The sequence below is a fragment of the Pseudorca crassidens genome, chromosome 11 (genome assembly GCF_039906515.1).
Source record: "Pseudorca crassidens isolate mPseCra1 chromosome 11, mPseCra1.hap1, whole genome shotgun sequence".
Classification (NCBI taxonomy): domain Eukaryota; kingdom Metazoa; phylum Chordata; class Mammalia; order Artiodactyla; family Delphinidae; genus Pseudorca; species Pseudorca crassidens.
In genome coordinates, this window is record NC_090306.1 from 56,300,264 (window position 1) to 56,325,398 (window position 25,135).

Genomic DNA, 25,135 nt, shown 5'->3' on the forward strand with positions numbered 1-25,135 from the left:
TATGATATAATTGTATCGTCTTTCTAAATTATAAAATATGTCATTATTCTGCTTAGAAAATTAATATACCTCCAGAATACAGTCCAAGAGCTTTATCTTGGCTTTCAGGGCCCTTCACAAGGTGAGTCCAGTCTACTTTTATAGCCTCATCTTCCATAAAAGTAAGTATAGCTCTAATTTATAGATTAGGAAGACAGGTCAAATAACTTGTCCATAGTTATTTATTCAGCAAATACTAGAGTATCTATGGAAAATAAACGTGTTCCTTACTCTTAGGACAAGAATAATTGTTATATTGCCATGGTAAAAAGATCACCAGAATTGGTTTTAAAACTATCTAATCAATCAGTGACAACTTGCTCAGTGAACACGTGTCTGAAAGCCAACCAGTCAGTGCAACCTCATTCTTTGAAAGGCAACTGTTTAGGGACAGACTCATTCACTTGAACGTACTTTCAAGACTGATGGCAACCCCCTCCTCTTCCTGCAAAATGCTCTTTCTAAAAACTGTACGTAAGATCAGGAATTTGCTTTGCTCAATGAAACTATACCTGACAACCATAGTACTCCTAGTACTTAATAGTAAACAAGGTTCAGCTTTTGGGTTTATATTGGGTTATATTGTGTGAGATACTGGTATCGATCACTGTATAATGGGAAATGGGAGAATAAGGTACTAGTCCTGTTCTCAAGAAGTTTAGAATCTGCTGGGGAATATATATAGGGAAACAGGCCGTTTCAGTAACCGGTAAATTCTACCAAAGGAAAAAGTGCCTATCCTCTATAGGAGGGGCCTCTAATCTCGTCTTGAGGCAAAGGAGGATGGGTGGACACTGATCAAATACGACTTCCAAATTAATTTCCAAATAAAATTCCATCTGAGGTCTTACCTGTAAGAGCCTATCGTAGGGCTTTAGGCCACCAAGATCTCCTGGCCCAGCTGGGCGAATATTTTTGACATATACTCCTTTCTCCAGCAAGCCATCTGCTACACTGAACCCAAAGTCCTCCATGTCAGAGCCCTTGTACAAGGTCACCTGGAAAATGAGAAAATGTGAAGGGGATATTTAGGTAGGTTGAGGACTTTTGCTTATGAAATTTCTTGATGAACCATCTTTTCAAACTAATTTCAATATAATAGATTTGTAATAGATTAGGCAGCTCCCCCCAATCTTGAAGCTTTTTCCATTCTCTAGGAACATCCTTGGAATTTGCCAAGTCCCACCCAGACCTGGAAAAGGAGGAGAAATGCTGGAGAGTTCTGGTCTCTCTCTCTTTTTTTTACTTGCAGTCATCAGGTGTATGTAGGTGAGAAGTTCCCAGGGGCAGGTTCACTTCTCCTGGAGCAACCCCTTGGTGTTGGGAGAAGCCAGGGTTAGCCCTTTGCAGCTGGATATCAGGATTAGGCCAAAGGCCTTTCCTTCCTGTTCACTGTGCCTCGTGCTGTGTTCAGTGCTCAGCATATCCTCTGCCTTTGAGCAAGAGCCAGGAAGTCCACCATTTTATTTTCTCTAGTATCCCAGTCAGTGCTTCAGTACTGTGGGCAAGAAATGTCTTAAAAGGGAGAGCAGCCAAGAGGGCAGAGTAGGAAGGTCCTGAGCTCATCTCCTCTTACGAGCAAATCACACCTACCTGCAGAACAACCATCAATGAAAAAGACTGGAACCTACCAGGAGACATCTTCTACAACGAAAGGCAAAGAGGGAACCACAAGATGGAACCACCAGTAGACTCCTGATGTAATCAAATCCCATACGTCCCGGGTGGGCGATCCACAAACTGGAGAATAATTATACTGCAGAGGTTCTCCTCCAGGAGTGAGAGTTCTGAGCCCCACAGTCAGGCTCCCCAGCCCAGGGCTCCAGCACCAGGGAAATGAGCCCCCATAGCATTGGCTTTGAAGACCAGTGGAGCTTAAGTGCAGGAGCCCCATGGGACTGGGGGAAACAGAGACTTCACTCTTAAAGGGCACACACAAAATCTCACGCACACCAGGACCCAGGGCAAAAGAAGCAATTTGATAGGAGCCTGGGCCAGACCTGCCTGCTGGTCTTGGAAAGTCTCCTGGAGAGGTGGGAGGTGGCTGTGGCTCACCCTGGGGACACAGACACTGGTGGCAGACATATTGGGGAACATTCAGCCACATGAACACTACTGGTGGCTGACACACTGGATCATTAGCACCAAGACCTGGCTCCACCCTGCAGGCTCCAGTGCTGCGAAGCCTCAGGCCCAACAACTAACTGGGCAGGGACACAGCCCCACCCATCAGCAGACAGGCTGTCTAACAGCCCACAGCCACCTCTGGACTCATGCCAAGATAGGGCCCTGCCTGCCAGAGGGCCAAGACCCAGCTCCGCCCACCAGTGGGTAGGCTTGAGCCCTTCTCTCCAGGAAGCCTGCACTAGCCTCATGATCAGCCTCACCCACCAGGGGACAGACACCAGAAGCTACAATCCCACAATGCAGGCTGGACGCTACCCCAGGGCCAGCTGAGGCCTGGCCCGCCCCACTAGCAGGCCAATGCAAACTTCTGGACACCAGAGACCCCATACCCAGCTCTATTAGGAAACCACCACCCCCACCAACCAATGATCTGAAATGAGCTCTGGGATCCCTGGGCCACGCAAACAGACTCCAGGAACCATCTCTGCCTGCCAGTAGTCCAGCACTAACCCCAGGATCCGGCTTCACTTGCCAGTGGGTGGGCAACAGCCCCAGAGTCTTTGGGACCCTGGCTCTGCCCACCAGTAAGCCAGCACTACCCCTGAGACCTACTAGGTCTTGTCACCTTGCTCAGTGAACACGTGTTCACTTGCCTGGTGACAAGGCCACACTTGCCTTGGTTAACTTGCCTTGTCACTTGCCTGGTGACAAGGCCACACTAAACAGTACCAGCAGCATCTGCACAAGGTAGGGTCTAGCAACCAACCAAGCCTACCAGACTGCCCACACACTCAGCCTACCACAAAGAAGGACCCATGCAGCCCTCTTAGGGGGAACCCCTAGAGCATATAGCTTGGGTGATGAAAGGGGAGTGCACTGCTGGGATGCACAGGATACCTCCTACAAAGGGCCACTTCTCCGAGGCTGAGAAATGTAATTAAGCTACCACAGACCATAAAAACACAAACAGTAACTTAGACAAAATAAAGTGGCAGAGGACTATGTTCCAGACCAAGGAACAAGATAAAACTCCAGAAGAACTAAATGAAATGGAGATAGGCGATCTACCCGAGAAAGAGTTCAGAGTAATAGTCATAAAGATGATCAAAGAACTCAGGAGAAGAATAGATGCACAGAGTGAGAAGTTAAAAGTTTTAAACAAAGAATTAGAAAATATAAAGAATGACCAAACAGAGGTTAAGTATACAATAACTAAAATGAAAAATTCACTAGAAGGAATTAATAATAGACTAAATGATTCAGAAGAACAGATCAGTGAGCTGGAAGACAAGAGTAGTAGAAATCAGTGCTGCTGAATAGAAAAAAGATAAAGAATGAAAAGAAATGGGGACAGTTTAAGACACCTCTGGGACAATATCAAGCATATTAATATTTGCAGTATAGGGGGTCCCAGAAGGAGAAGAGAGAAAGGGCCCAAGAAAATATTTGAAGAGAGAATAGCTGAAAACTTCTCTAACCTGGCAAAGGAAACAGGTACCCAAGTCTACGAAGCACAGAGAGTCCCATACAGGATTAATCCAAAGAGGAACAAAACCAAGATACACTGTAATCAAAATGACAAAAATTAAAGAGAATACTAAAAGCAGCAAGGGAAAAGCAACAAATAACATACAAGGGAACTCCCATAAGCCTATCAGCTGATTTTTCAGCAGAAACTGAAGGACAGAAGGGAGTGGCACAATATATTTAAAGTGATGAAAGGGAAAAAACCTACAAGCAAGAATACTTTACGCATAAAGGCTCTCATTTAGATTTGATAGAGAAATAAAAAGCTTTACAGACAAGCAAAAGCTAAAACAATTCAGCACCACCAAATCAGCTTTAAAACAAATGTTAAAGGAACTTCTCTAGGCAGAAAAAATAAAGGGTCACAACTAGAAACAAAATTACAGGAGGAAAAAGCTCACCAGTACAGGCAAACATACAGCAAAGGTAGGAAATCATCCACACACAAAGTCAGTAGAGAGGTTAAAAAACAAAAGTAGTACTGTCACCTGTATGCACAATAAGCAGTTAAGGGATACATAAAACAATTTGATGTAAAATACAATATCAAAAACAGAAATCATGAGGGGAGGAGAATACAAATGCAGGGTATTTAAAATGCTTTTGAAATTAAGAGATCAGCAACATGAAACAATCAGGTATGTATACAGACTGTTATATAGAAACATGGTAACCACAAACCAAAAATCTATAATAGATATACGCACAAAAAAGAAAAAGGAACCCAAAATAACAATAACAATAGTCATCAAATCATAAGAGAAAAGGAGGAGGGAAGACCTATGAAAACAAATCCGAAACAATTAACAAAATGGCAATAAGAACATACATAGTGATAATTAAATGTAAATGGACTAAATGCTCCAACCAGAAGAAGCAGACTGCCTGAAATGGATACAAAAAAACTAGACCTGTATATATGCTGCCTACAAGAGACTCGCTTTAGATCTAAAGACACATACAGACTGGAAGTGAGAGGATGGAAAAAGGCATTCCATGCAAACAAAAAATCAGAAGCAAGCTGGAGTAGCATACTTAGATAAAATAAACTTTAAAGACTGTTACAAGAGACAAAGAAGGACACTACATAATGATCAAGGAATAAATCCAAGAATAAGATATAACAATTGTAAATATATATGCATGCAACATAGGAGCACCTCAATATATAAGGGAAATATTAACAGACATAAAAGGAGAAACTGACAGTAACAATAATAGTAGGAGACTTTAACACCCCACTTTCATCAATGGACAGATCATCCAGACAGAAAATCAATAAGGAAACACAGGACTTAAATAACACATTAGACCACATGGACTTAATTGATATATATACAGCATTCCATCCGAAAGCAGCAAAATACACATTCTTTTCAAGTGTGCATGGAATATTCTCCAGGAAAGCTGAAATCACATCAAGCATCTTTTCCAACCACAATGCCATGAGACTAGAAATCACCTACAAGAAAAAAGAACTGCAAAAACTGCAAACACATGGAGGCTAAACAATATGCTACTAAACCAATGGATCACTGAAAGAGGAAATCAAAAAATACCTAGAGACAAATGAAAATGAAAACATGATGATCCAAAACCTATGGGATACAGCAAAAGCTTATAGTGATACAAGCTCAGGCAACAAGAAAAATCTCAAATAAACAACATAACCTTACACCTAAAGCAATTACAAAAAGAAGAACAAACAAAACCTGTAGTAGAAGGAAAGAAAGCATAAAGAGCAGAACAGAAATAAATGAACAAGACTAAAAAAAATAGAAAAGATCAATGAAACTAAAAGCTGGTTCTTTGAAAAAATAAACAAAATTGATAAGCCTTTTGCCAGACTCATCAAGAAAGAAAGGGAGGGACTTCCCTGGTGGCACAGTGGTTAAGACTCCACGCTCCCAACGCAGGGGGTCTGGGTTTGATCCCTGGTCTGGGAACTAGAGCCCACATACATGCCACAACTAAGAGTTTGCATGCCACAACCAAGAAGCAGGTGATCCGCAACTAAGGAACCCACCTGCTGCAACTAAGGAGCCAGTGAGCCACAACTAAGGAGCCCTTGAGCTGCAACTAAGGAACCCACCTGCAGTAACTAGGGAGCCCACCTGCTGCAACTAGGGAGCCTGCCTGCTGCAACTAAGACCCAACACAACCAAATAAATATAAAATAAAAAAATAAATATTAAAAAAATACACAGCACCAAAAATAAAAATAAAGAAAGGGAGAAGGCTCAAATCAAAACAAGAATGAAAAAGAAGTTACAACTGACACCAAAGAAATACAAAGGATATTAAGAGATTACAGTGAGAAACTATACAGCAATAAAATGGACAACCTAGGAGCAATGGACAAATTCTTAGAAAGGTACAATCTCCCAAAACTGAACCAGGAAGAAATAGCAAATATGAACAGACCAATTACCAGTACTGAAATTGAATCAGTAATTTAAAAACTCCCCAAATAAACAAAAGTCCAAGACCAAATGGTTTCATTGGTGAATTCTACCAAACATTTAGAGAATAGTTAACACTTATCCTTCTGAAACTATTCCAAAAAATTGCAGAGGAAGGAACACTTCAAACACATTCCATGAGGCCACCATCACCCTGATATCAAAAGATATCACAAAAAAAGAAATTACAGGCCAATATCACTGATGAACATAGATGCAAAGATCCTCAACAAAATACTAGCAAACCGATTCCAAATAGTAGCAATGCCTTAGAAGGATCATACACCATGGTCAAGTGGAATTTATCCCAGGGGTGCAAGGATTTTTCAATATCTGCAAATCAATGTTAAAAAGTTGAAGAATAAAAAGCATATGATCATCTCAATAGGTACAGAAAACACTTTTGATAAAGTTCAACACTGATTTATGATTAAAAACTCTCCAGAAATTGGGCATAGAGGGAACCTACCTCAACATAATGAAGGCCATATATGACAAACCCACAGCTAACATCATATTCAATGGTGAAAAGCTGAAAGCATTCCCTCTAAGACTAGGAACAAGACAGGGATGCCCACTCTCACCACTTTTATTCAACATAGTTTTGGAAGTGCTAGCCACATCAGAGAAGAAAAACAAAGGAGTCCAAATTAGAAAGGAAAAAGTAGAACTGTCACTGTTTGCAAATGACATCATAATATAGAGAGAAAATCCTAAAGATGCCAGTAGAAAACTACTGGAGCTCATCAATGAATTTGGTAAAGTTGCAGGATTCAAAATTAGCATACAGAAATCTGTTGTATTTCTATACACTAACAATGAACTATCAGAAAGATATTAAGGAAAAAATCCCATTTACTACTTCACCAAAAAGAATTAAATACATAGGAATAAACCTACCTAAGGAGGCAAAAGACCTGTACTCTGAAAACTATAAGACACTCATCAAAGAAATTGAAGATGGCAGATATACCATGTATATCTGTATATACCATTTTCAAACAGATGAAAAGATATACCATGTTCTTGTATTGGAAGAATCAATATTTTTAAAATGATCATACTACACAAGGCAATCTACAGATTCAATGCAATCCCTATCAAATTACCAATAGCATTTTTCACAGAACTAGAACAAAAAATGTTTAAATTTGTATGGAGGGAATTCCCTGGTGGTCCAGTGGCTAGGACTCAGTGCTTTCACTGCTGTAGCCTGGGTTCAATCCCTGATCGGGGAACTAAGGTCCCGCAAGCTGCGCAGTGTGGCCAAAAAAGAAAAAAAAGAAAAGAAAATTTGTATGGAAACACAAAAGACCCCGAATAGCCAAAACAAGCTTGAGAAAGAAGAATGGTTTAATGGAATCACTGACTCCAGACTATTGTACAAAGCTACTGTATTAAACAGTATGGTACCGGCACTAAGATAAGGCACATAGATCAATGGAACAGAATAGAAAGACCAGAAATAAACCCACACAATTATGGTTAATTAATCTATGATAACAGGGAAGAATATACAATGGAGAAAAGACAGTCTCTTCAATAAGTGGTGCTGGGAAAAGAATGAAATTAGAACATTTTCTAACACCATGTACAAAAATAAACTCAAAATGGATGAAAGGTCTACATGTAAGACTGGATACTATAAAACTCCTAGAGGAAAACATAGGCAGAACACTCTTTGAGATAAGTCACAGCAATATTCGTTTGGATGTGTCCCCTAGAGTAATAGAAACCAAAGCAATAATAAACAAATAGGACCTAATTAAACCTAAAAGCTTTTGCAAAGCAAGGGAAACCATAAACAAAATGAAAAGACAACCTATGGAATGGGGGAAAATATTTGCAAGCGACGCAACTGACAAGGGATTAATTTCCAAAATATTCAAACAGCTCATAGAGCTTGATATCAAAAAGACAAATAACCCAATCAAAAAACAGGCAGAAAACCTAAATAGACATTTCTCCAAAAACATACAGATGGTCTACAGGAACATGAAAAGATGCTCAATATTGCTAATTATTAGAGAAATGCAAATCAAAGCTACAATGAGGTATCACCTCACACTGGTCAGGATGGCCATCATCAAAAAGTCTACAAATAACAAATGCTGGAGAGGGTGTGGAGAAAAGGGAACACTTCTACACTGTTGGTGGGAATGTAAGTTGCTGCAGCCACTATGGAAAACAATATGGATATTCCTTAGAAAACTAAAAATAGATTTACCATATGATCGATCCAGCAATCCCACGTCTGGGCATATATCCAGACAAACCTATAATTCGAAAAGACATTGGGTTGGCCAAAAAGTCTGGTTAATGAATACGTTGTTCAATAAAGTTCTTGGTGAAAATGAAAAATGTGTCTTTTATTTATTACTTAAAACCAAAAGAACTTTTTGGCCAACCCAATATGTGCACTCCAATGTTCACAGCAGCACTGTTTACAATAGCTAAGACATGGAAACAACCGAAATGTCCATCAACAGATGAATGGATAAAGAAGATGCGGTATACATACAGTGGAATATTACTCAGCCATTAAAAAGAAGGAAAAATGCCAGTTGCAGCAACATGGATGGACCTAGAGATTATCATACTAAGTGAAGTAAACCAAAGATAAATACCATATGATATCACTTATATGTAGAATCTAAAAAACTGATACAAATGAACTTATTTACAAATAGAAATAGACTCATAGACATAGAAAACAAACTTATAGTTACAAAAGGGAAAGGCGGGGTGTGTGGGATAAATTGGAAATTTGGGATTATCAGATACACACTACTATAATATAAAATAGATCAACAACAAGGACCTACTGTATAGCACAGGGAACTATATTCAATATCTTGTAATAACCTATAATGGAAAAGAATCTGAAAAAAAATATATATATATATATAAATAACTGAATCGCTTTGCTGTATACCTGAAACATTGTAAATGAACTATGGTTCAATTTTTTGAAAAGTCTTAAAAGACCTGAAAGTGCTCCTGTAAGGAACACCCTCCTCTGGGGCCTGCCTTCAGTAGCTCCCTCAGTCCTTGTCCTGGGTTTGGTTTAGCAATTCCAGGCATTCCTGGAAGTGCCAGGATTTGCAAATCCACCCTTCTCAGCTGTGGGCCTCAGCTTGTTCCCTCTGCATTAAGGCAGTACCACCAGCTAAAGTTTCCCCCAACCCCCAGTCCTCCTCTGACCACCTGCAAGAGTTAGTCTGAGGTTTACACGTTCAGCAAATGTGTACTGAGTCCCTCCATGTGCTAAGCCTGGTTCCGGGTGCTGGGAAACAGCAGTGAATGAGAGAGGAGAGGCTGCCTTCTAGAGGCAAACACATTAATGTGTAATGTTCACTGAAACCCACTGCCCTGGACATGCCAGACAACATACTCGGCACATCACACTCATTTAACATTTAATGTGACCGCTATTTTTAGTAAGGTTTGCTGCATGCCCTCCATAAAAACTGATGCACACATCAAGCAATAATTTGGGCTTAGTTTTTAACTCTATTTAAAAATGTATGTTTTGGGACTTCCCTGGTGGTCCAGTGGCTAAGACTCCGTGCTCCCAAAGCAGGGGGACCGGGTTCAATCCCTGGTCAGGGAACTAGAGCCTACATGCTGCAACTAAGAGTTTGCATGCCGCAACTAAAGATTCCACATGCTGCAACTAAAGATTCCATGCCGCAACTAAAAGATCCTGCATGCCGCAACTAAAAAGATCTCACATGCTGCAACGAAGATACCGCGTGCCGCAACTAAGACCCAGCACAGCCAAATCAATTTTTTGAAAAAATGTATGTCTTATTTATTTTAACACACATAATACCTAAATACATTCTTGTAGAAGAGTCAAAAAATTCAGAGCTATACAGGGCAAAACGTGAAGATTAATGCTCTTATAGCAGGTTTATACCAAGTTATTTTACTTCAGAGAAATATGGAATATTGAAGGAATACAAAAGTGGTCAATTGTGGATTTTCATCTCACTGGACAGACAGCTAAAATATCAAGCTGGCTGCGTCAATTCTAATCACCAGGCAGCCCTAGTGGTTACTGCCATGTTAGAGGTTAGGAAATTCAATTTTATAGACGTTAAATAACTCGCCCAAGATCACAAAAGTATTGAATGGTGGGGCCATCTCTGTCTGACTCCAGTCACTTAACCATTATATTCTATTGCCGCTCAAGTGCCTTATTTCATAGATTCTAAGATGTACTTTTTTTTTCATACTTTAAATTCTCTGAAATCAGGCTGTGTTTTATAGGCCTGACTTTATAGGTTTTCTTAGGACCTATAGGTTTTCTTAGGCCCTATGATAGGGTATATCAACATCTCACCCCTACCTGCCTCTTTCCAACAATACACTAGAAGGAAAGGGGCCAGAATGTTGTTACATATTTACTTTAAGAGAAAAAAAGCTGTGCCTTGCCAATTACAGGTTGTCCTGATCAGAAGCGTCAACATCACTCAGGAGTGTGTTAAAATGCAGAATCTCAGACCCTGCTCTGAATTGCCATCTGCCAATTTCTGTGCACAATGAAGTTTGCTCTGTGTGGTACTTCACACACCAGAGGGGCTATTACATGTTCTGAAAAGGAAGAGAGGGAACAATGACACTCTTGGCAGGCTCATTCCATCACTGTGCATATATGAATGTGCGTATGTGTGGGTGCACACGTGTGCACTGGACCCTATGATGTGCTAGGCACTGTTTGAAGGACTGAGTGAAAGAAACATACAGCAATAAACACAGCACAGCCATCATGAGTATACAGTCCAGTGACCATATCTGACTTAACCCTCCTAACAATCCTGCAAGAGGGGCAAGAATCACAGTTTTCAATGAGGTAGTGTATATGAAGTTTCAAAACCTGAAATGACCTGATCTCTGTGGAAGGATCGCTTTTGTGGCACTCATTTATACAAGCATAGAGTAGAAAGTCCTACTTTACTATAGAAGAGATGTGTGTGTTTTAGCAAAATCCAGCCCTCTGCATCGGACATGTACCTTGGCATGAATGAGAGCACCCTTTCCCCTCAAAGAAAAACTCATCAGGAGGAGAGGAGATGTCTTTGTTGGTAACCTGGGCTCAGGTAAAAGGCTGAGGAGAGTATGTGGGAGATGTCCTGCCAAGCTCCTCGAGGAGGGCAAAGAGCTTTGTTTTTTTCACTGATAATATCCCAAACTCCTCTAATGGTACCTGCCACACAGTAGGGCTTGTAGTTTGTCGAATAAATGAAGCGACTGGTTCTGACATACCATGTGGTTGCGCTTGGAAGCTAGTCAGAACTGACCATCACGTGCTGTGTGAATGGAGTGGGATTTAGTTCTAAGGGTCAAGCCATGCCCCGCCTCCCGGCCCCAGGGCGGCCCATGCTGGAAATGAGCAAGGCAAAAAGCTGCAGGGTGGCTGGCGTGGATGGGGCCCGGAAGGACAAAGCTCCATAGTGACACCGTGTGGCCACGAGAGGTGAGAGCACCACTGACGTTAGAGCCAGGCCTGCCCTGCCTTGAGCTGAGGAAGCCCCATTCCTGCACGGAGAGTAGGGTGGGATGGAGGGTCCTCCAGCTCAAGATTCTGGACTTCTTGCTAATAAGGCTGTGGGACTTGATTGATTAGCTTAAAAAGCAAACCAGGGCTTCCCTGGTGGCGCAGTGGTTGAGAGTCTGCCTGCCGATGCATGGGACACGGGTTCGTGCCCCGGTCCGGGAGGATCCCGCAGGCCACGGAGCAGCTGGGCCCGTGTGCCATGGCCAATGAGCCTGTGCTCCGCAACGGGAGAGGCCACAGCAGTGAGAGGCCCGCGTGTAAGGCCAACTGGCCCGAGGCAGGGGAACACAATCAGATTCACAGGTTGCATCAGACCGAAATTCTCCGGACCACCCAGTTCCAGAAACTGACCTGGAGACATTCCGGACCACCCAGTTCCAGGAACTGACCTGGGGACTTTGCACCCGGCCCAGCCTTCCCGCCTTTCGAGGGGCGGGACTAACGGTCCCCCAGGATACACGAAAAGACCACCAAATAAGGAATACCCTGCGCCCTCCCAGATTCACCACACTCCTTTCCCTTCTTCCTCTATAAAATCTTGCCCAACCCTCGCCCGGGTGCGACTTCTCTGGCCCCTTTCTCTCGGACCAGTGAACCTCGCCCGGGAGCGCTCCCTAATAAAGCTCACTTGAAGCTTTCCTCTGTTTCGCGGTGCCGTTTGTTAAGATCCGACCTTACATTTGGTGCCGAAACCCGGGAGGGGTACCAAGCCCCGCGGGTTACCGCGCGGGCCGCTCCTCCCCTCCCCCAGGAGACAACCAGGGAACCTCTACTCATCCACCCGATCCGGCAGAAAACGGGGTAAGTCCCCCTCCCTTGTTCCCTCCGACCCCCAAAGTCCCTGCCCACCGGACTCCCTGTCTTTAACCACGGCCGCATCAGGGACTCCTCCGTCCTCTCTCCGGGCCTCGGGCAACTGTGGAGACGTCCCAATTGCCTGACCGCTCTCCGACCCGCCGGGCCTCGGGTGATTGTGGAGATGTCCCAATCGACTGCCCGCCCTCCGACCTGCCGTGAATTGGAGACTGAGACCAGGGACGCCTCTCTCCCTCTCCATTCACTCAGGGACAGACTGGGGGTCATGGGAACCTCACCATCTAAACCAGATCCTAAGACGCCCCTGGGGTGTCTCCTAGCCAATTTTACAGCCCTAGGCTTCTCCCAAGATCTCCGTTGCCGACAGCTTATTTTCTATTCCACTGTGGCCCGGCCACAATATCCTCTAGATAATCAATCCAAATGGCCTCCTGAAGGGACTTTCGATTTTAACATCCTCTGTGATCTAGATAATTACTGCCGCAGGACAGGCAAATGGTCCGAGGTCCCCTATGTTCAGGCCTTCTGGTATTTACGCTCCCGCCCTTCCCTCTGCGTCGATTGTTCCACTTCCCAGATCCTTCTTGCCAAACAGACATCTCCTACATTCAAGCTCCTAATATCCTTTGACGATGACCCCTCTCCACTAGCCGACCCACCCGAATCTCTCGCCTCTCCCCCCTCCAGAGCTCCTCTCCAACCTCCACCCTACCCTGAGGCGGTCCCTCGTCCTCCCGAACCCGTTCCGGCCCCTCCAACCATTCCCCCGACTCCGTTGACAGTTTCTCCTCCTACGCCTCTTGCTTCGCCAATTAGTGCACAAACACGCTCTCACGACTCCCAAGATTCAAATCTCCTCTGCCCTCGGAGGGAGGTAGCAGGAGCGCAAGGATTAGTTAGAGTTCATGTTCCCTTTTCTCTCCAAGATCTCTCTCAAATAGAAAAGCGATTAGGCTCCTTTTCTGCCGACTCTTCCCGCTACATCAAAGAATTTCGCTCTCTCTCTCAAGCTTACAATCTAACCTGGCAAGATATCTTTGTGATCCTATCTTCTACTCTGACCCCTGACGAGAGGGAAAGAACTCAAACTGCTGCCCGAAACCATGCAGATCAGGCTCACCTTACCAACAACTCCATGCCTGTCCGAGCGACTGCCGTACCTGGCACCGATCCAGGCTGGACTTATCAGGATGGCCCAGATGGCCGTCGTAAACGCGACCTCATGATCCAATGCCTCCTGGCTGGCATGCAGGCCGCCGCTCATAAGGTAGTCAATTTTGAAAAACTAAAAGAGATAACCCAAGAACCTAACGAAAATCCAGCTATCTTTCTCAATCGCTTTACAGAGGCCTTAACTCTCTACACCCGGCTGGATCCCGACACCCTGGCAGGGGCAGTAGTCCTAGCCACCCATTTTATCACCCAATCAGCCCAGACATCCGAAAGAAATTAAAATGGGCAGAAGACGGCCCTCAAACCCCTATTCGAGATCTGGTAAAGATGGCCTTTAAAGTCTATAATGGCCGTGAGGACTTGGCAGAATCCAGCCGACAGGCTCGGATGCACCAGAAGGTGGCCCTCCACACCCAAGCTCTTGTAGCTGCCCTAAGGCCGGCCATCTCCCATGGATCACAGCATCCACGGGGTCCGCAAAAGGCAACCCCGCCAGGGGCTGCTTCAAATGAGGAAAAGAAGGCCACTGGGCTCGCCAATGTCCCAATCCCCGACCTCCTTCTAAGCCCTGTCCCAGCTGCGGGCTAACGGGCCACTGGAAGAGTGACTGCCCTACGACTGGCCCTCCCTCAGCGTCTCCACGCGGCGGGCAGGCCGACCCAACGGCATTACCACTCGAACTGCTGGGATTGGCTGACGACTGACGGCGCCAGGACTCGAAGACCCCCATCACCCTCGCCGAGCCCAGGGTAACGCTACAGGTAGCGGGTAAGTCCATCTCATTTCTGGTGGACACGGGGGCTATCTATTCGGTCCTGCCTACTTATTCCGGGCCAGTTTCTCCTTCCCAGATCTCGGTCATGGGTATTGATGGCAAACCATCCTTCCCACTCCAGACCGGTCCACTCCCATGTCATATCGAAGGACCCCTCCAAATTTCCATCAAGGCCCCAATTTCCCATCTCTGAAACTCACCTTAGGGGCCTACAACCTATTATCACCAGACTCCTAAACCAGGGACTCCTTATCCCCACTGACTCTCCCTGCAACACCCCCATCCTGCCTGTCCGCCAGGCCTCTGGGGATTATCGCCTGGTCCAGGACCTCCAAATAATCAATGAGGCCATAATTCGTCTCCACCCAGTAGTACCAAACCCATACACCTTGCTCTCCCATGTCCCCCCATCCACAACCCACTTTACGGTTCTGGATCTCAAAGATGCCTTTTTCACTATCCCCCTACATCCCGACTCCTATTTCCTCTTCGCCTTTACCTGGACGGATCCAGATACTCATACTTCTAGTCAGCTCACCTGGACAGTTCTTCCCCAGGGCTTCCGCGACAGTCCTCACCTCTTCGGTCAGGCGCTGGCACGGGACCTCACTTCCTGCTCCCTTACCCTCAGCACACCCCTTCAATATGTAGATGACCTCCTCCTTTGTAGCCCATCTCTCAGCCTCTCAAGACAACATACTGCAGATCTCCTCAATTACCTTGGCTCTCGCGGTTATCGGGTCTCCCCAGCCAAGGCTCAGTTATCTGTATCTTCTGTAACCTACCTGGGGCTCCACCTTACCCCTACCACAAAAGGTCTAACAGCCGACCGCACCCGGATTATCTGTGAACTCCAGCCTCCGGAAACAGCGGAACAAATTCTCTCCTTTTTGGGCCTTATAGGATTTTTCCGACACTGGATCCCTAACTTTGCTCTCCTCGCTAAACCCTTATATCTAGCCGCTAAAGAACCCCCTCAAGGACCCCTCACCTCTCCTTCCGCCGTTCGACAGGCCTTTCTCACCTTCCGTAACGCTCTGATATCTTCTCTTCCCCTTTCTCTGCCCAACCCGAACCGACCTTTTCACCTTTTTGTGGATGAACAGGCCGGAATAGCCACTGGACTCCTTGCCCAGCCTGTAGGGCCTTCCTACCGCCCCGTGGCTTACCTCTCCAAACAGCTAGACCCAACCATTCGGGGATGGCAACCATGCCTTCGGGCCCTAGCAGCGCAGCCGAACTGACCAAACACTCACACTGACTCTGGCCCACCCACTAACCGTGTTTTCCTCCCACCGGCTGGTCGACCTCCTAGGCCGCAAGTCTCTCTCCCTCCTGGGCCCCTCCCGCATCCAGGAGTTCCACCTACTATTCATTGAAAACCCAGCTATTTCTCTTGATCTCTCCCCTCGCCTGAACCCGGCTTCCCTCCTGCCTATCTCTGGCACCGGGGGGGTTTCCACCCCATTCCTGCCCTCATGTCATGGAAGCCTTCAAACTACCAAGAGAAGGACTCTGACACCCCTCTTTCAAATCTGGACCGCACTCTCTTTGTGGACAGTAGTTCAATATGCGGTCCTGACGGACGCCAACGGGCAGCCTACGCGGTGGTAACTATCTCAACTATCATCGAGGCTAACAGCCTTCCAGAAGGAACGACTCCCAAAAGGCTGAGCTAATCGCACTTACACGAGCCCTTAACCTTTCCAAAGACCAAAGGGTTAACATCTACACAGACTCTAAATATGCCTTTCTCATTGCACACAGCCACTCAGCACTACGGAGGGAACGCGGATTTCTGACCACTAAGGGATCCCCAGTGGTCAACGCTTCCCTCATTGCAAAACTCCTGGAGGCCCTCCAGCTTCCTAAAGTAGCAATTATCCATTGCAGGGGTCATCAACTCCCATCCAAGCCAATAGCACAAGGTAACTCAAAGGCCGATTCCGTGGCCCGAGAGCTTACAAAAGGGGATCCTCCAGCTCCACTCCTATTTTTCACCAGTCCTACCCAACCCACATATACCCCGCACGAGGAAGCTGCCTTACTATCAAAAGGGGGACACAAAGACAACAAAGGATGGATTTTTATAGACAACAAAATTGTCCTACCTCTGGCCCAAGCAGCCGGCCTCCTATCAGACATCCATAAATCCTTACACATTGGTCCAAAAGCAATGTTCCATTTTTTGGGCCCCCTCTTTCATCTGCCAGGACTTAGAGAGGCCATCTCAAAGACTCACATGGCCTGCCAAACCTGCGCATCCGTCTCCCCACAAGGAGGCCTACGGCCCCGAATTCCTACACACCAGATGCATGGACATCAGCCTGGTGAAGACTGGCAGAACGACTTTACCCATATGCCACGCTGCAAATGCTGATATCTGCTCACTCTTGTTGACACCTTTTCAGGTTGGATTGAGGCCTATCCAACAACTCGAGAAACGGCAGACACAGTCGCCACCATCCTGCTTCAACACATCATCCCCCGATTTGGTCTGCCGGTCTCCATTCAGTCGGATAACGGACCCGCCTTTGTCTCTCAGGTGGTTCAACAGGTATCAGAGGCTCTCCAGATCACCTGGAAACTCCACATCCCCTACCACCCCAAATCATCCGGTAAGGTTGAACGCGCCAATGGGATCTTAAAAGACCACCTCACCAAACTGTCCCTTGAGGTCCGTGTCTCATGGCCCGACCTGCTTCCTCTAGCCCTTACCCGAATCCGATCCTCACCTCGGACTCCTACTGGCCTCAGTCCATTTGAACTACTTTACGGCCGCCCTTTCCTCCTTCACGACCTACCAACCCAGAGTCCACCCCTAGCCTCCTACCTTCCCTACCTCTCCCTGCTTCGCCGTCTTCTCCACGAACATGCTGACCGTCATCTACCGACAGTGACTGTCTCTGAAACTTCCTCTCTCCCTCTACGACCCGGCGATAGCGTCCTCCTCAAAGAATTACACCCTCAATCTCTCAAGCCACGGTGGACAGGCCCCCATACGGTGATCCTCACCACTCCCACGGCAGCTAAACTCTTGGGACACCCCTCCTGGTACCATGTTTCCTGCCTTAAAATGGCCCCAACTCCAGAGACTTGGACGGCCCTACCACTGGGTCCCACGAGACTACGGCTTGTCCATCACCCTGTCTCTCCTCCTGCTGCTCCTCCTGCCACCCAGGACTCACAAGATGTCCCTATGGTGCTTCCATGTCCACGGGACATGGCAAGCTAAAGGTCGGACCCACACCCGAGTCCTGGGCACGGCAGACTGCCAACCAGATGGGTGCCAGGCCTTGGTAACAGTCCAGATCCCCATCTCTAACACAGAAGGTGTTCCCCTGGGATGGTCCACCCCTGCTGTCTGCTTCACTTACGATCAGACCCGAGACTACTGTCAGTGGTGGAATGAGACCTATGGGGGGTGCCCCTGTCACTCATGTAACATCCATGTGGCAAAACTAGATACCAGGAGCTCACTCCGACAATCCCACCTGCTCACCACAAATGGCAAGGGTCAGTTATTCATCAACATCAAAGATCCCTGGGAAACAAGATGGGTAAAAGGGGTACAAGGAAAAATCTACCGATGGGCAACGGATACCTACCCCGTGGGCTCTATCAGGGTCTTTCACTCATATATCAGTTTGATTCCCAAAGTTATCCAACAGTTGAGTGAACAAGCCACTGCCATCCAGGAAACAGAACAAGCCCTAAGACACCAACTACCTCACCCCGAACACAAAGAGGATCCTTTTTCTTGGTTGACCCTCGTCCGTCAAGCAATACAGATACTCAACCACACAGGAATAGGTAACATCTCTGACTGCTTTCTATGTGTTTCGCCTGGCCGGCCACCCTTGGCTGCTGTCCCACTCGACCAGCCCTTCAATTCTACTTCCCACACCTCCCAAAACCCACCTTTTTCCGTTAAAAGTCCCCATGCTCCTTGATTCAAAAAATCTCACCATCTGTTACGGCAGCCGCCCAAATCTAGCTGATACTGGGTTTCTTTGCAACTCATCCCTCACGGTAAGCACATCAATTGAAGCACCACCAGGCACGTTTTTGTGGTGCAATGGTTCCCTCACAAAAGAGATCAATTCTTCCTCCCCCTTCCCATGTATCCCCGTTACTCCCATCCCACAACTCACACTATATAGCCAAGCCGAATTTTCCTCGCTAATCATGCCGCCCTTTACCCGACGGAAAAGAGCTATCTTTCTTCCTCTGGTCGCAGGCATCTCTCTCGCCTCCTCCCTGGTCGCTGCAGGCCTCGGGGATGGTGGGGGGGGGGAGCTCTAACACATAGTGTTTCAACATCCCGCGACTTAGAACATAAGCTCCAGCTAGCCATTGAAGCCTCCACCGGCTCCATCTCCTCTCTCCAGCGCCAAATCACCTCCATAGCCCAAGTCGCTCTCCAGAATCGACGAGCCCTGGATCTCCTGACGGCCGACAAAGGAGGTACCTGCCTCTTCCTACAGGAGGAATGCTGCTATTACATCAATGAAACAGGACTCGTCGAAGACAACGTAAAAGCCCTCCATCGCTTGAGAAGACCTCCAACGCAAACACCACCAGTCCGCCTCCCCAGTTCCCGATTGGTGGCGATCCACCCTCTATACCTGGCTAACACCAATCTTAGGCCCCTTAATTCTCATCTGTATCTTGCTCACGTTTGCTCCCTGTTTTCTCAGGTTCCTTCGCAGGCGCATGGAGGAAGTCTCCCGGGTGGCCACAAACCAAATGCTCCTCGGTCCTTACACCTTGCTTCCTACAGGACACCCCACTGGTCTCCCCTAAGCCTCGGACCTCTGGTCGCCTGACTCCCCTTTCGACGCCCCCATTCAGCATGAAGTAGCCAGAGATCAGAACGCCGCCCCATTACACCAAAGATGTCGGAATGTAAGGCCAACTGGCCCGAGGCAGGGGAACACAATCAGATTCACAGGTTGCATCAGACCGAAATTCTCCGGACCACCCAGTTCCAGAAACTGACCTGGGGACTTTGCACCCGGCCCAGCCTTCCCGCCTTTCGAGGGGCGGGACTAACGGTCCCCCAGGATACACGAAAAGACCACCAAATAAGGAATACCCTGCGCCCTCCCAGATTCACCACACCCCTTTCCCTTCTTCCCCTATAAAATCTTGCCCAACCCTCGCCCGGGCGCGACTTCTCTGGCCCCTTTCTCTCGGACCAGTGAACCTCGCCCGGGAGCGCTCCCTAATAAAGCTCACTTGAAGCTTTCCTCTGTTTCGCGGGGCAGTTTGTTAAGATCCGACCTTACACCGCGTACCGCAAAAAAAAAAAAAAAAAAAAAAAAGCAAACCAGATGCTACTGTCTCCACCTAGTTAGCGGAGCAGATCACACAGACGGGGAAATGAAAGCTCAGAGAGGGTTAGAAACTTGCCCAAGGTAAACAGTAAGCAACAGAGAAGTGGTTCAAACCCAAGTGGTTCTGACTGCAAAGCATGGATCTTTGCATGGCTTACTACCTCTTTACCTAGCACGTAGTTGCTTAATAAATATTCATTGCAGAGAAGATATTTTAAGCCCCTCTAGAACTATGATTTTACCTTAGGCCATAGGACAGGAGAGTTTTATGTGAGGTGGGAATGTTACTGAGATATAATTGACATACAGCTCTGTAGAAGTTTAAGGTGTATCACATAATGACTTGACATACATATACTGTGAAATGATTACCACAATAAGTTTGGTTAGGAGAAAGTTGTGTTTTTTTTTTTTTGGTCATGCAGCAAGGCATGTGGGGGTCTTAGTTCCCCTACCAGGGGAAACTGTGCCCCCTGCAGTGGAAGTGTGGAGTCCTAACCACTAGACTGCCAGGTAAATCCTGAGAAATCTATTTTTTAAGGAAAGATTTCAAACATATTCAAGAGCAGAGATGCTAGGACAATGAATCCTCATATACTCATCGCTCAGATCCAACAAGAGCTCACTTACTTCATCCCCCCGTCTTTCATCTTCTTTGGGGGAGTATTTTAAAGCAAATGCCAGTCCTCATTTCATTTCACCCTTACATAACTCAGTATGAATCTCTTAAAAAATATAATCACTTTTTTATACAACCTCAGTGCCATTAATTCAGTCACAAAATCAGCACTTATTCCTTGATATATTCTAATATCTAGTCTATAATAAAATTTCCCTGATTGTCTCAAAGTGATTTTTAGAATTGGTTTGTTCCAGCAAGGCCCACGCATCGGTGTTAGGTCCCTTAAATGTCCTCTTACCTAGAGCATGCCCCCATCCTTTTTTCCCTGTGCTACTGACTTACTGTTGAAACCATGTCATTCGCTCTGTAGCATGCCCTTCTGTGCCCCATTTTCCTTTAAAACGAAATTAGCTCTGGTTGCTTGAGTTGAGTCAGAATCAGCTTTGGGGGGAGGGGTAGATCACAGGTAGGACAATGTGATTCCTATAACAACACATCACTCAGTGTCTAGTTGTTCCACTTTGGGTGGGTTCGGGTGATGACAGTTTAATTCTCCCATCATAAGGTTCCCCATTAAACTTCAATTTAATAGTTTCATCCATTGATGACCATTGTCTGAATCAATAATTTTATTAGGGGTTGCAAAATGATAATCTTTTTATGATCTCTTACTATCTTCTATATGAGCTAGAATTCTTTTGTAAAGAATTCTCATTTCTTCAATTAGTGCTGTTTGGTTACTCTGAAGTAGTTTGTACAAGAAAGGCAAAATGAATGCTAATTCTTTCATTTTTAAAATAGGGAATTAGTGCACTAAATATTTCCAATGGTGTCCCAATGAGGTTTTTTTTTCTGAGGTGAGGGGTAAGGGAATGACCTTTTTAAAGTACATTATCAATATGAACCTATGGGTTTTTATATATATGATATGTTACGATCAATTGCATCATTCTTTTGGGTGCTCAAGTTTCCTCATCTTTGGCCAAGGGAAGTCCTTCATATTGACTTCATGTTGTCCTTTTGATATGACCCGTTTGCTCTGATAAGTTATTTACTTTCTGGCACAAGATATCATAGACTCACCATGAATTTCCTGCCTTGATTGGAGGAAACACTTCCGGTTTACATTCTAGTCCCTTTCTTCCCAAACTCATGTTCCTTTCTCAAAGGGAGGAAGGGGAGGAACAGGGAGAGATGGGTACAAAGGAGGAGGGAGTGGCAGTGACAAATAGCTAATACGGTTGGTGATAGTCTGCTATTCTTGGGACTCTGTTTACTAGTGGATGAAATTACTCTACTCCAAGGTCCCTGCTTATATGCCTCTCTTTGGCTTTGTGTGTGGCATCTCCTGTCCTTATGCCCCCTTTCCATCTTTGTTCCCAGTCAGGTTCTCTCTATGTGACAAGCAGCACCAATGGGGCGGAAGGTGGTACGTTCTCGTTATCTCTGTTCCACGAGGTATAGGTTTGGAGAGCAGTCCCATGGACCCTCTGCATATGGCTGGTCAGTAAGAGGACTGGCATCCGCTCTGCAAGCCAAGCCATACTCTTCAGTCACATCTGAGTCTGAGTCACAAAGCCTATGCTTGCAATGGACATTAGGAAGCCCAACTCTGTTTTAGCTCTGAGATATGTTTCTCAATACAGTGAACTTGAACCCTTGCATGTGGGGTACATTTGGTGTGGGCCTCAAGTAATAGTGAAGTTCTTCATTGCTCAACTGGCCTGTGCTGCTTGGGTGTTTGCTCCACAGGCCAGAACCCAGAAGGGGCAGAAGGATGAGTGTCACCAAATACTGCCAACACCAGGCAGTAGTAATCCGTTAACCACAACAGTAGAGAATGGATGTCAACCAGAGCGGGTTAGCAGATTAGCCCATTAACTGTAAAGTCACAGTTGTTGGCTAAGAGGCTTAGCTCTCCTGAGCCTTAGACTTGATGATATAGCTTTATGGCAAACTCTTCAGGATGAGAGGCTAATAAAAGGTTTAAAGTTGAAAGTAATCTGTTTCTCTAGAAAGATTTCCTAAGGTTAGAGGAGAGTGAATTTTAATAGCCAGCCCTATGGTTCTCCTGGAAATAGCTTGGAAATAGCAAATAACACAATGAAATTTTAAAATGATACAGAGGTAAGATTCCAGGAATCAATAATTCACAAATATAGGACACATAGCTGGTCTCAAAAGCAGCAACAATAAATTGTGCCATGTAGCTGCTGCCCTCCTGTTTAGCTGGAGATGGGTAGTGGTTACTTCTGATTTATTTCCTATCCAAAAGTAATTCTAAGGATTCCAAAGTTTAAGTCACAGTTTTCCCCCGCAGATGAATCCCTTCACCAGGAACTTTCCTATATATGACTGCTTTTGACCTCCCAACAACTCTGTGCAGCAGAATCATGCCCTTCCTACGAACGAGGACACCGCCCCTTGAACTTGGTGAATGGACTTGTCCAGTTAGAATACATAAGCCTGGGGATTTCAGTATTAGAATATCTGACCTCATGTGCTGTGTTCCTTCCACCAAATCATGACTTTTTTTCCCCCTCGACATGCAAATCTCCTAGCTGGTCAGGCAGTTTTTATCCATTTCCAACTGCCCAACCAACTAAAGATGAATAATTTATCACATCTGCTGTAGTTCTTCCCATCGGAGCCCTTCTGTGGCTTTCCCCAAGCATCCGGCCAAACTGTTCCCAGCTGCTGAGAGTTCTCTGTGTTCCACCCTAACCCAAGTAAATCAAGATTTTTCTTGCCAGGTCTCCATTCTGTGCTGACTAGAGGATGCCTCCGGGGAACGGACTGTGAACACAACGATAGATTTTCTGTTCTAAAAGGGCCAGTGAGTCTCTTGGAAGGCAACTCTATGGGCAAGGATACCCTTCTACGAAACCCAGTTCAACTTTTAACCATTCATCACAGCGCACGCTGCAATGGCCTCTAACCCTCCTGAGAACAGAAGCTTTAACAGGAGGTGTCGGGCTTCACGTGATTCAAGTTGAGCCTTGTTTTGTATTTCTAAGCAAGTCTATCTGCTTGCCTGAACAATGCCCTCGAGGCAAAGATCAGAAACCTAATGCCTGTGTTTTCATTATTTTTTTTTTTTTTTTTTTTTTGCCTTACGAGGGCCTCTCGCTGCCCTGGCCTCTCCCGTTGTGGAGCAAAGGCTCCCGGACGCGCAGGCTCAGCGGCCGTGGCTCACGGGCCCAGCCGCTCTGCGGCATGTGGGGGCACGAACCCGTGTCCCCTGCATCGGCAGGCGGACTCTCAACCACTGCGCCACCAGGGAAGCCCCTGTGTTTTCAGTTTTGACACAAGTGAAAAGCCTCAGCGGCAGAGCCAACTCCCCCCACCTGGATTTTAATGGCAACCGTGTCTACTCTCTTGAGCACGTCAAGGCAAGTGGCAGCCATCCCCAGAAGCAGTTCCTAAGCCCTGGCTGCCTGTGTGGCTCAGCCCCTCGACCGATGGCCTTATCGGAGATGGTTCTAGTACTTCCACAAATTACCGGGCATTTGGGTTTATTCTTGCAGACACCACTGGGGGGGGCCCTGTTCCTTTAAACCTGACAATTCAAGTAATGTTGGTTTTGAGCACAATCCTATACTACCTGTGGGGCTGGAAGAAAAAACTAAAGTACGGCTTTTCCAGCTGCATTCTTCCAGCCCAGAGGAAGCCATCTTGGATTCTGCCACTTAAGTGTGGGTTCCAAGATGAACAGGGTCAGGAAAAGCAGCTGCTGCCTTCCTGTCCAGGAGTCTCGTTGGCAGAGGAGAGAACTGGACGGACAGCAGCGTCAGACGCTGCCTCCTGTGTTCTGGCAAGCATGTGGCCCCATGAGCTTGACAAACGGGGGCTCAACAATGGGAGAGTCAGAGCTTGGATGGTGGCCCTAAGTCTGTGCGTGTCAGGGCTGACTTGGCCCTCGGAGAACTAAGTCCCAACCAAGGAAGTTCACAGTTTTTAAGATCCATGGTGGATTGAGGGCTGCTTTCCCAATTCATCTCAGAGGACCCTTGCAGCTTTCATTTCACATCATACCAAAGAGGAAAGAACCAGATCATTCTCCAATCCTCCAGGAGATCAAGCCACGCCACGGGCAGCTGATAGACACCTAGTTACCGTTAGCTCTGCCCCTAGCCCTTTCTCCTTGCCCAGCCAGCACCAAGTCAGCCAGCCTGGCAGAGACCGTTCCAGCACCTCAGCTCAGGACTGCCTGCTGGCCCCTCTCCACACCTGCCTCTGCTCTCTGGCCCCCAGGGCTGTTCTGGCTCTCCTCCAGCTCCTGTCTCTTCCTGAGTCCCCCTGGCAACTTACTGACCTCCATAGCCCTCAGGCCCGTGTGGGCAAGATGTCCTGATCACAGTTCGAACATGTGTGTGTGTGTTGGGGGTAGGTGGGTTCCCTACACCAAGCAGTCCTGCAACACCAGCTGAGTGTCCTACAATTCAAGTCAGTTCTGACATTATCTCCCTGGTGATAGCGTCAGACTCCACAGGTTAAGGGCTCAGTCTTACAATGTCACTTCACCTCCACCCCAGCATTTTAGACAATTGTCTTCAGACACGGGTTGTCACCCGTGCCTTTGACCAACCAGCTATGTCTCAGAGGTTCCAGCAGCCCTCTCCTTGGGTTTGACTAATTTGCCAAAGCAGTCTCACAGAACTTACCATATCACCGGTTTATCATAAAATGGTA

The 25,135-nt window shown here is 46.3% G+C and overlaps 1 protein-coding gene across 5 annotated transcripts in view; it reads right to left on the reverse strand.

Moving 5' to 3' along the window:
• GRIP1 (glutamate receptor interacting protein 1) overlaps positions 1–25,135 on the reverse strand; it is a 700,393-nt gene that overhangs the window by 2,784 nt on the left and 672,474 nt on the right. For all 5 annotated transcript variants that reach the window (XM_067697253.1, XM_067697254.1, XM_067697251.1 and 2 more), the window contains one exon: positions 891–1,037. In XM_067697253.1, coding sequence (XP_067553354.1) covers positions 891–1,037 — 147 coding nt within the window. The remainder of the gene's footprint in view (positions 1–890; positions 1,038–25,135) is intronic.